Raw genomic sequence first — 12,335 nt, 5'->3', positions numbered from 1 at the left:
TTGTGTGATTTTTTCTAGCACGAATTTTATAGCTGACAACATTTCATCACATTGTCAAAAGTTGAACACACCTGAACAGGGGATGCAATGCAGGGGGTTCCCCATGGTCCCAGCAGAGACAGCCAAGGTGAAAGCTCAGTCCTGGAGGCAGAATTAGCACCCAGCAGGAGGGATTCCAATGGAGGGACACAGGAGGACAGGGAGCAGACAAGGGCTGCAGGTGCAGACCTGCTTAGCACCAAGGGCGTGGGGTGAAGGTCCTGGACCGCATGGAGAATCAGCAGCATGGAGGGGCAGTCCTAGTTCTGAAACCTGAGGCAGCAGACCCTTTAAAGAATGGGACCAAGCTGGAGACATAGCTCAAGAGGAGAATACTTGTGCAGCATGCATGAGATCTGAATTCAATCCCAGGTCTAAATCCCAGGACTAAAAAGCAAAACAAACAGCTGGAGCCTGGAGGGGAGTCTTCAGATCATCGGGGGGTGTCTTCAAAGGAGACAGTGGGAACTCATCTCTCCCTCTGTTTTGGTTCCCAGCTGTGAAGCATGTAGCCTTGCTTCATCACACAATCATTGCCATAATGTGCACTGTTTCATCACAGGCCCAAGAGTGCATGCACGCACGCATGCACGCACAGCTCAGAGAATGCTAGCACTCAGGAGCTTGAGGCTGGAAGGCTGTCAGGAACTCTAGGCTAACCTGGGCTACCTAGAGAGACTGTGTCTTAAAAGTAAACAGATAGATGTAGACATATGAGAGAAGGACAGATGGAAAGGGTGGCACTGGTAGACAGGAAGATCGTAGACAGACAGACAGACAGCAAAAAACAAGCTTGGGGACTTCTGTATAGCAGCAAACAAAAGTTACTGCAGAGGGGGACACCTGGACAAATACTGGCCTTCAGTGCTGAGCCCATGGCCTCCTCGGGTCCGTGGTTCTTACACCAGCAGCCCAGCTGACTTCATCAGGGCTGATTCAGGAGTCCCTAAGCAGTGTTACACTCCCCCAGAGGACCCTACCACAAAAGCTGTCCCCTCTCACATACAGAACTCCTCCAGGCTGACTTCCTCCACGGCATGGATGCCTGTCAGGTGGGTGACACGGCCCTGAACCCTAGTCCGCTTGTCCCCAGTGGTCTTCTCCACACGTTCAATCATCTGCTGCTGGCGATCGATCCAGTAGAGGTGCCTGCCCAGCACTGTCAGACCCATTGGCTGCACGATGTTGGCATCTTCCAGGGTAAGGCGGTTGGCCCCTAGGGGTAGCATAAAGGCTCCATGAGTGGCAGCCCAGTGAAGAGTCAGACCCACTAGGCATAGGAGACTAGAGATGTAAAGAGAGGGTCATGAGGGAGTCTAGGGTATTTCTGCCCTCTCCAGAGCTGGGAGCTGGAGCAGACGCCATGGAAGCAGGCTCCTCCCACTAGGGATCAGGATCATACCACATGGTCACTGGCATGGTGCTTCCTGTGCCCATCCATCACTAATGTGTGTGTGTGTGTGTGAGATATTTGAGTGGAGGAAATATATGTATACATGTATATACATGTGTGTGCATGCATGTGAAGGCCAGAGTCTCAATCATTTCTCCATCTCATTTATTTCTTTAAGGTATTGATTGATTGAGACAGGGCTTCCCTATATGGCCCTTGCTCTCCAGGAGCTCTTCATGTAGACAAGGTTGGCCTCAAACTCACAGAGATCCACCTACCTCTGCTGGGATTAAAGGTGTGCATCACTACACCCAGCTTTATAAAAGTATTTTTAAGCATTTATTTTTCAGTTTTATGCATGAGTGCTTTGCCTGTATGTATGTCTGTGCTCCAGAAGCCTACAGTGTCCAAAGGAGGTCAAAAGGATCTCCTGGAGCAGGAGTTACAACTGTGTGTGAACTGTCATGCCAGTGCTGAGAACTAAACTCGGGTCCTCTGAAAGAAGAGCCATCTTTCCACCCCCTTATATTTCATTACATTTATTTGCATGTGGGAGGGGGTACATGCCACAGCACACCTAGAGATGTCAGAGGGTGTTGGGAGTAGTGAACCCCCAGATCCTGAATTTCTTGTAAACAGTTGTTTTCCTCTGCTCTAAGACAGCCTGCATCTGCTCTGAACATGAGACCCTCAGGAGTTCCTGATGGCAGGAGAGTGGTTTCTGGTGGGTTCGGCTGGGGCGTGGCTATCAGTTAAGGATCCCTATATAAGTTGCCCCTGGACACAATAAAGGGGGCATTCTTGGGGGATTCAAGGATAACCCATGTCTCTGTCTGTGTGTCTTTGTGTGTGTTTCAATCTCCAGCCCCTTGCCCGGTTCAGGAACTGTATGGTAGCGCATAGGGCACAGACAGGCATGGTGCGTTACAAGAGGGCAACTTGTAGGAGGAGTCGGTTCTCACCTTCACCATGTGGATCCTGGGGCTCAGACTCCTGTCGTCAGGTTTGGTGGCAAGAGCCGTTACCCAGCGAATCATCTGGGTGGCTCTCCACATCATTTTTTGAGACAGGATCTCTTACTGAAACTGATTTGGCTAGAAGTGGCTGGCCAGAGAGTCCAACGGATTCTCCTGTGTCTGCCTTCCCAACACTGGGACCCCAGGCAAGGGCCATAGTCCCTGCTTTTTACACGGGTGCTAGGGATCAGAATTCAGGCCCTTAGGTTGCGCAGCAAGCTCTTTACCCACAAGTCACCTCTCCCCAGCCACACAGCTTTTATTAGATGAAAAGCTGCAAGGATCCAGCACCCTCCTAAGTACTGAATCCTGCTTCTCCATAGCCCAGGGCTCACATCCAGGCCCTCATGGTGTTAGGAATACACATGAATATACAGAACTGAAACACAATGCCAGGCTCAGATGGCCCAGGACAAGGTGGTAGCTGCTGCCCCTACTGGTAGCAAGAAAAGCTGCGAGTTCCTGGGAGGGTCACACCTGTAGGTTGCCGACAGAGGTCTCAAAGACCAGAGACATCCAGGACGCATACCTGAAAGGTCACAGCTTTCGATGCGCTTCAGGTCTGCATCCACCCAGAAGAGCTTTCCCAGGGCATTGTCCACCACGAGGGCCACGGGACGGATGAGGCCCGTGGTGAAGAGGACCTCCCGCTCTGTGCCATCCAGAGAGGCACGCTCAATCTTGGCCGCATGGTCCTGCATGTTGGTGAAGTACATGTACCTGTAGAAACAGTGTATAGAAGCCGTAGGTAAAGAGCGGTGCTGGGAGCTCTCGCTACCCCCTCATCCATAGCACCAGCCCAGCCTGGCCCTACTGTCATCCAACCAGCCGCCCTAGCTTCCCACAGTTGGTCCTAGAGGCTGATGAACCACACCTCATGGGGGAATAGTGTCCCTCAAATTCATGCCACCAAGGTGTGAGCTTCTCTGAAAATCGGGTCTTTGAAAATATGAGAATTGAAATGAAATCCCTGGGTGTGAGGGTGGGCCCCAAACCCAGTGAGAGGCTGCTGAAGAGAAATATGATGGCCAGAGCACATAGAAAGGCAGTGTGGTCAGAGGGGAAGTCTGGAACGATGGGACAAGTCAAGGAACGCCCGCAGGCACCAGAGCTGGGACTGTCTTGCTTTGCATCAGAGGAAGGGGACCCTGCCAATACCTGGACTGTGGACCTCTGGGCTCTGAGAAGTAAGTGGATAAACACTGTAGCCAGAGAACACTTGTCTATACCCCTGCCCAACTGCCAAGGAGCATCCCCGTGCCCATCTCCTCAGAAGAGGCTTCCCCAGCTCCAGGATAGCTGTCCTCCAGCAACTAGGGCTCCACTTGAAGGCTGAAATACTGACACCACCATCTTCCTCATGGTCACAGAAATGGCCACCAAGACTCTGAGGGGCTGCATCACTTGTACACAGTCATGGGGCAGTTAAGTGCAGGAGTCAGGATGTGAACCCTGGCACCCTTGCCCTCATCAGCAGCCCCATACATAACACCTGCTTTACATGTCAGCCCTGCAGGATTTAGAGGCCACTGGACTCCTGCCCGAGGCTCTGCAAGCTCAGCTTTGTCCTTAAGTTTCAAGGACACCTGTCCCAGGGCCCTCTCCCACACCAGGCGCTCTGAGGACCAACACGTAGGCTACTGAGAGATTCAGGAATGACATATTTTGAGTTGGATCTTGGGCAGAATGTATGCAGCCCCATAGATCAAGGTGGACAAATTACACACACAAGGTCCACGCCGCAGAGCTCTCAACCCCAGAGTTCTCCACCCCCATCCAGACTTCGCCTTCTGCTCACGCAGCTGGGGATCCTGGGTACAATGTTGAAAACACTGCCTAGCCCCCAAGAGACCAATACCACAGGTCCAGAGGGACCAGCGAGTGACTACATGCCTGAGCAGGATGCAGCCCTCACCCCACTGCCTGCCCACCCTGGGGCACCTACCCTCGCTCAGCATTGACAGCAATGGCCCTTGGCTTGTCACGGTCCCCGCGAAGCACCACTCCCATGGCGTCTCCATCCAGTCGGTGGACATTGATGGTGTTGGTGGCCTCACAGGTCCAGAACAGTGTCCGGCTGTAGATGTCGATGCTGAGATCATGCGGCTGTCTGTCTGGGCTCAAACTCTGACTGGGAGAGGTCAGCATGGAGAGCTGCGAGAAGGAGCAGACCAAGCTTGCACCCCACTGTCATGCACAGGAACCCAGGGGACAGAAGCCCCAAGTTCAGCCTCCAAGTCAAGATTCCAACAAATTGGAGGCATTTCCTCCAGACTTGGCTCTTTACAACAAACATTTATTTGATTTTGTGCATGTATGTGTATGCATGCACATTTCATAGCACACATGTGGAGCTCAGAGGATACCTTGTAAGAGTTGGTTCTTTCCTTCTACCATGTGGGTCCTAGGATCCGAACTCAGGCCATCTGTCAGGCATGGTTTCAAGCACCTTTATCCATTGAGACATCCTGGTGGCCCTCAACTTAGATCTCAATGGTATGTCCACTTAAGAATGCACAGAACGGCCGGGCAATGGTGGCACATGCCTTTAATCCCAGCGCTCAGGAGGCAGAGGCAAGCGAATCTCTTAATCAAGGAATTCAAGGCAGGCCTGATCTACAGAGTGAGTTTCAGGACAGTCAGGGCCAGGAAAAAAAGGAAGGAAGGAGGGAGGGAGGGAGGGAGGGAGGGAAGGAAGGAAGGAAGGAAGGAAGGAAGAAAATGCATAGAACAACCAGGAGGAGCTCCTGGAGGACTTAGGACTCTAGGCCTCAAAAGAGAATCCACCAGAGGACACTGGCAAGCTTCAACTAAAAAGACACAGGACCTGAAGCCCAACCTCTCCCTTCATCCCTACTGCTTAGGATTCAAGCTATTGGCTTTGGATGCTCAGACTTTTGTTCTTTTAATTCAGTAGCCAGAATAGTAGGAATGGAGACCGAGGGCTCTTCTCACTGAACCCTATGGAGGAGAGACCCAGGTTGTGAGAGGACCAGAGGGCTCTTCTCACTGAACCCTATGGAGGAGAGACCCAGGTTGTGAGGAGACAGAGGGCTCATCTCACTGAACCCTATGGAGGAGAGACCCAGGTTGTGGAGGCAGGCAAGGGGCACAGTGCAGGTGCTGGGGTAGGTGGGGTGGGGAGGGTGAAGCAGGGCAAGGGCATGCAGCAAGTGATGGGCGGGAAGAGGTGCAGGTAGAGGGGTATCTGGGCAGTCAAGAAAACAGGGTAGGGAGAAACAGAGGGAGGGTGTGGGCCTATATGAAGGTGTCTGAGGAAGGCAAGAGGAGTGGGGCAGGTGGTTCTGAGAATCTCAGGGACTTTCAGGAGATCTGGACTATGGAACTTTCTTGAGGGTGGGGAGGGAGGAGGCTATGGTCATCAGCACTCAAGATGACTGTCGGAGAGACGACAATCCTGAGCCACTGGCCCAGCCCTGGGTAAAGTGCCAACCACTCATTTTCACCACAAACACAGATAGGGGTGGGGTTGTAATCGTGACTTAATAACCTGACAGGCCAGTGAGAATTTTTATCAGATAGGTCTCATGATAGTTGATCTCAATTTTCAACCTCATGACATCTAGAATTTACCTGTGAGACCACCTGGACTTGAAGCAAACTAGTGGGAGATTACCTTGACTGGGTTAATCTAGCGGGAAAGCACACCATGGGTGGCACATTCCCTGCAGAGGAGCCTGGGCTATATGAAAAGAAGACAGTGAGGTCACTGGTGAACTTGATGAACTAAGTTTGCTCTCTGGAACCCACAATACAGAAGGCAAGACCAGACTCTCCCAGGTCGTCCTGTGACTCCACCCCCATGCATGCTGGGACACATATTCCCTCTGCCTCAGTGAAAAGATAACTATTAAAAAATGCTTTTAAAGGAAAGAAAGCAAAGCACAGCCTCCATTCCCCTCTGCCTCCGCTGCTGCTTTGCTGTTTGGAGACAGTATCTCACAAGGCAGTCCTGGCTGGTCTAGATCAACGCAGAGAGGTCCAGCTGCCTCTGCCTCCCAAGCACTGGGACCCGGTACTCTGCTCAGTCACTATGGATACAATGTGACCAACCCCCGCCACCCTGGCTTCTGAGCTCTATCAGACTGTACTGTGAACTGTGAGCTGACCCTCTCTTCTATCAGTTATTCTTCTCAGTGTGTAGTCACAGCAACCGAAAAGTGACTAAAACAGACATCATCTCGAAGGGACACTAGTCTCCAGTCACAGCCCAGCTCACAAAACAAGCAAAAAAACAAAACTACACTTCTGGAGTTCCCAGAGAAGCTCTGTACACCAGTCCGTGGGAGTAAGCTCTCCTCCTCTTAGCTTCACAAAGCATCAAGTTGTCATATATTGGTAAAGGGGCCGAAGGCTTCTATAGCTTTTGTAAAAGGCATCTTGGGAAAGGCGCCCCAAGGCAGGCTTGGCTGCTCCAGGATGTGTATCCTTCCTGGACTGGTCACGCACAGCGGAAGACTGGTAGATTTGAAAACTAGGCTGACTGGATGTAGTGGTGCACAACTTTTATTCCAGCAGTTGAGAGGCAGAGGCAGGAGGGTATCTATGAGTCAGGCCAGAATGGTGTACAAAACAAGTTCCAGGACATCCAGAGTTACAGAGAGACACCCTGTCTCCAAGAAATGGGGGGAGCACTAGGCTGGCAAAAGGGCTCAGTGGGTAAAGCCAATTGCTGCTAAGCCTGACCCTGGAGTTTAATACCCAGGATTCATGTGTTGAAGGAGAGAGCTGACTTCTGTAAGTTCCTCTGACCTCCACATTTAAACCATGTGACTTGCTCACACATATACAAATAAATAAATAAACAAACAAACAAGCATAATAAATTGCTAATGAAAATTCAGGCTCAGCATTTGATAACACACAATTTCATTTATGGGAAACGCTAAAAGAATGGAGAAGCCAGGTGTAGCAGCATACAAATGTAGCCCCAGTACCCAGGAGGAAATGGGAAGATGAGGAGCCAGCCTTGGCTACATACTGAGTCTGAGGTCAGCCTGGGATACAGAAAAACCTGTCTTAAAAATGCAAACCAAGGGTAGAGGAGGTGGCTCAAAGGTTAAAGAGCTGGCAGCACATGCATGAGGACTGGAGTCGAGAGTCTCAGAAATTCATGGAAGTGCAAGGTGGGCATGACAGGCCCAGAAAGCAGAAATGGGGGATCCCCAAAGCAAGCAGAGCAGCACGACCATGGGTTTGATTGAGAGACCTTGCCTCGGTGAATAGGATGGATGACCGATGAAAGAGGATTCCCAGCATCAACACCAGGATCCTCCCACGCACACTCATGTGCACAGAGACATGCACCCTACACATACAAATAGACAACACACAGGCGGGTGGAATGAATGTAGACACCTGTCTGGGCATGTGGCTCCAAGAAGACTGGATGACACACACCTCCACTCATATGCTACAAGCCACATCCAGCCACACCTACAGCCAGAACCTCCTGCCCTGCTTCCCAAGATGCTCCCATCTCATAAAGCCCACATACTGCAATCCTGATGTTCTATACCCACAGATATAGGAGTGACTAGCCAGGAAAGGGGCTCCAACATTTCCTACAATCCATCCTGCTTTCTATGTATCACTGATAGAGTTTCAGGGAGGGGGGAGTAAAATTATTATTCATTTTTATGTGTATAGTATTTTGCTTGCATACATATCAGTGCACCATGTGCATGCCTGGTACCCAAGGAGGTCAGAAGAGGGCACTGGATCCCCTACGACTGGAGTTACATACAGTTGTGAGCCATGTGGGTGCTGGGAATCAAACTCTGTGTTCTAGAAGAGCAGCGAGTGCTCTTAACCACTGAGCCCTCTCTCTAGCCCCACTAAAAAGTTTTTGAGTACCAGGCCTACCCCTCTTTGTCCCACAAACCCAACTGTTTCTATTGGGTAATTTGGCACTGGCACAATGTTTATTACATTACAAAATTAACTACGCAAGAGAGAGGCTTGGAAAAGCACTTGGCGTGCAAGCACGAGGGGCAGCACCCACATAGGAGAGCTGGGCATGGTGGAGACAGGCAGATCTCTGCGGCTTGCCAGCAGTAGCCTAGCCTAATCAGTGAGTCCCAGGTCCCGGTGAGACACCTTGTGGACGGATGCTGTGGAATGACATCTGACATCGCTGTCTCATTCCCACATGTGCACATAGAGACGCACAGACCAGGACCGACTGTATGAACCATTTAAATAAAGGAAGCATGTAGCGTGAGCCCTGCCTGAGCAACAGAAAATCACCTTGGACAGAAGATCCTTAGAGCCTGGCCCACCACCACCCAATCCCCAACCCTTATCAACTGGGAAATCCAGTTTCTGTTAACCACAGTCCAGGGTTTCGCATGCCCAGGATCACACCCATAATTACATAACCAAAGTCCAAATTCTTGTTTGCCACGAGCCCTACCCAGAAAAGGGGAGCAGCCTGTAAGTCACACCCTGCCCTTAGGGGCACCTGCCTGGGTACCGTCGTCCTTGGCCCTCTTGATGTTCTGGCGCCCATCCACCCAGTAGATGAACTTGTCCAGTGGGTCGTAGCTGATGGCTTTGACATTCCTCAGCCCATGCAGGGGCAAGACAAGGTCCGGACTGAGCTGGTCATCGGGAATCATCCGGCTGATGGCAAATTTCTGGCTGAACAGCAAGAAGGTGGAGGGCGCTGGAGTGGGACAAACAGACCGAGCGCCGAGCATCAGCAAGCTGAGGGCGCTGGAGCGGGACAGACAGACTGAGCAGAGAGCATCAGCAAGTGCAAGCAAGGGGCTGGACAAAAAGACTGAGCAGCAAGCACTGCAAGCTTAAGTCTCTGGACAAACAGACTGAGTACCAAACATCAGCAAGTGCAAGCTGAGAAGCTGGACAAACAGACCAAGCGGTGAGCATCAGCAAGCAAAGGGTGCTGGACAGACAGAGCAGAGAACATCAGTGAATGGAAGCTTAGAGGCTGGGGCCAGGGGTACAGCAGCCAGTGTGGTTACAGACCAGCACCTGTTCCCACTGAACCCCTTAGAGAAGAGTGGACACAGAGCTGTGGGCTGGCCCGAGTGATGGGCCATCTTTCTCTGTTGTGGCTGTTTCTGTTATCATCCCAAGTCTGTATGGTTCTGAATAGGCTGATGCTTTGGAGGTGGGGGAGGGGGTCTCATGTAGCACAGAGTAGTCTCTGAGTCGAGAATGGTCGTGCACTCCTCATCCTCCTGCCTCTACCTCTCAGGAACTGGGACTACAGGTGTGTGCCACCACACCTAGTTTTATGCCATGCTAAGATTGAACCCGGGGGTCTGTGTGTTGTAGGTCAGCACTGGAGCTACATGCCCAGCTCCAGAGATTAATTTAAGATTTGTTTTTATTATTAAAATTACATGCATGTGAGTGTGTGTGTGTGTGTGTGTGTGTGTATAGTGACCAGAAGGGAAAAAAAACTGCTTTTGGAGAGATCAGAAAGTAGGCTGGATTCTCCCACCCAGCTAGGGCACACGTCCTGAGGCCCAAGACTAGCTGCCCAGATTCAGAAACTATAGCACCAGATATATGGAAGGTGCCAGGAAGTCTCCAGGAACAGGGGCTAAAAGAGGTGGCTTGAAATCCGAGCTACTGTCCCAAGACCCAAGGAAGCAAGAGTTCTTGCTTCTGCATCTCTACCTGCCCTACAAGAGCACAGCCCCAGCAGGGCATGGGCACACACAGCACTCAGGGAAGCAGAGGAGGTGAATCTCTATGAGTTTGAGGGCAGGCTTGCCTACATAGCGAATTCCAGGCCAGCTACATAGTGAGACTTCATCTTCAAAAAATAATGGAGAAATGCTCTTCCAGAGGACCTGGGTTATATTCCCAGCACCTACATGGCAGCTCACAACTGTCTGTAACTCCAGTTCCAGAGCATCCAAGGCCCTCTTTTGGACTCTCTGGGCACCAAGCACACATGTGGTACACAGACATACATGTAGGTGAAACACCCATATACATAAGACAATAAACAAAAAAAATCACAATTCTGGGGAGACCAAGCTCTGGCCCTGGACCACGACAGACAAGCTCAGTGTCAGGCACATTTTCTGTCCTTTCAAACTTCAGGGTCCACAATGATTCAACAGGGAAGGGAAAACAGCTACTACGGGGGGGGACGGACCCAGGTGACAGAGACCTAAGAACTCTCCAGTTCTTTGTAGAGGCCAACATGACATCACAAAAAGCCCGCTGACAGGACACACCTGTGCTCACAGAGGGCTATGAGGAAGTCCCTCTCTGGCCTCCTGACTCACTTTCCCTACCAGGGCTGGGACCGTAAACATGGGACTGAACAGGCTCCTGGGAAGAGGTCAAGAATGCAGACTCAGGAGGCATTCTGGTGGCTCCAACTGTCTCAGCTGTGCATGCTTGACCAGGTTGTTTGTTTTTTTTTTTTTTTTAAATATTTATTATGTATACAATATTCTGTCTGTGTGTATGCCTGCAGGCCAGAAGAGGGCACCAGACCCCATTACAGATGGTTGTGAGCCACCATGTGGTTGCTGGGAATTGAACTCAGGACCTTTGGAAGAGGAGGCAATGCTCTTAACCTCTGAGCCATCTCTCCAGCCCCCGCTTGACCAGGTTGTTACATATCTCTATGCCCCAGGTTCTAGGACTGGGATACTCAACTCTATAAGCTTGAGGTTCAAATGTGTGTCGTCAGGAGAAACACTCAGGACAGCGCCAGCAATACACTGAGATCCTCCTGCCCCCATCTTCTAAACAATTCTACATTCAAAGATCTTCCCCACAGAAACAGGCAGCTGAGGGGTTTGCCTTCATCCCATCTGGCAGTACCCAACCAGGTAGTACCATGAAGACTGTGCAGAGGACAACCTGCCCAACCATCTGGGTACATATGACACCCCAACTCAAGAAGCCCTCTCCTACCCTTGCCCATTATGCCAGTTGTTCTAAAGGACTGAGGCCTGGGGCGTGCAGTGGGGATCACGGCACTTACGGCTGCAGTTACGGCTGCTGGGGTCCAGCGTGTAGTGTGAAGCACAGCCACAGCGGTGGCCTCCAGGGATGGCAAGGCACAGCTGCCCACACTGGCCATTGCTGTGCACGCAGTCATTGAGGCCGTCCTGACGGGAGGAGTGGAACACCAGGATGTCCATGACGAAGTCCAGGTGGCCCTGGATGAGGGTGCGGTTCTGCCCGCTGGTCTTGTCAGCCCGCTCGATACTATGCAGGTTCCAGTCAGTCCAGTAGATGTAATCGCTGTACTGTGTCAGGCCAAAGGGGTAGGGCAGATCATCGGCTATCACCATGCGCTCCTGACCTGCGTGGGGACACAATACATAGGTCAGCAAGAGAGCTGTCAGGCCAATGAGCTCAGGGAGCTTCTAGGAGAGTCGAGCCAACCTTGATTTCCAGGAATCTCAGCCATACAGGGAAGCCTGAGCAGCTTCATGAATTGGGCTGGTTGTCCACCTAAGCAGCAAGCCCTGCCAGCGTCTTCAGGGAGAAACCCATGCATCAGCCAAAGGACACTCACGGAATTGCTTTCAGCAGAGAGTAACTTGGTTTCTTTGTTTATTCTGACTGTTTCAGTGCTGTAGCCTAGGCAGCCAGAATTCACTATGTAGCCTGGGTTGGCCTCTTGCCTCAGCCTGCCAACTGCTAGGATTCCAGGAATGAATCAGCATACCTGGCTCCATTTTATTTAAACTAGCACACGGGCCATTTATACCCGGTCCTCAGAGTCACATAGCTACAATGCTCCTGGGGGGACTCGGAGCAACAGGAAAGGACAGACGTCTGAGACCCTGCAGAGAAAGCCCGGCCCTCCCTAGAGTAGAACGACACAGAGAGGACCGAGCAGACCTCTCTTCCTGAGCTAC

The 12,335-nt window shown here is 51.4% G+C and overlaps 1 protein-coding gene across 2 annotated transcripts in view; it reads right to left on the bottom strand.

Moving 5' to 3' along the window:
- Nucleotides 1–12,335, bottom strand: part of Lrp5 (LDL receptor related protein 5) — a 110,750-nt gene that overhangs the window by 22,017 nt on the left and 76,398 nt on the right. For both annotated transcript variants that reach the window (XM_041661415.1, XM_041661416.1), the window contains 5 exons: nt 11,450–11,773; nt 8,937–9,136; nt 4,394–4,602; nt 2,978–3,168; nt 1,046–1,255 (listed from right to left, as the gene is read on the bottom strand). In XM_041661415.1, the coding sequence (XP_041517349.1) occupies nt 1,046–1,255; nt 2,978–3,168; nt 4,394–4,602; nt 8,937–9,136; nt 11,450–11,773 (1,134 nt within the window). The remainder of the gene's footprint in view (nt 1–1,045; nt 1,256–2,977; nt 3,169–4,393; nt 4,603–8,936; nt 9,137–11,449; nt 11,774–12,335) is intronic.

This window comes from Microtus oregoni, unplaced genomic scaffold (assembly GCF_018167655.1).
Source record: "Microtus oregoni isolate MIOR12 unplaced genomic scaffold, Mior012 000012F_ref0000307, whole genome shotgun sequence".
Lineage (NCBI taxonomy): Eukaryota > Metazoa > Chordata > Mammalia > Rodentia > Cricetidae > Microtus > Microtus oregoni.
This window is presented reverse-complemented; position numbering and strand designations above follow the sequence as displayed.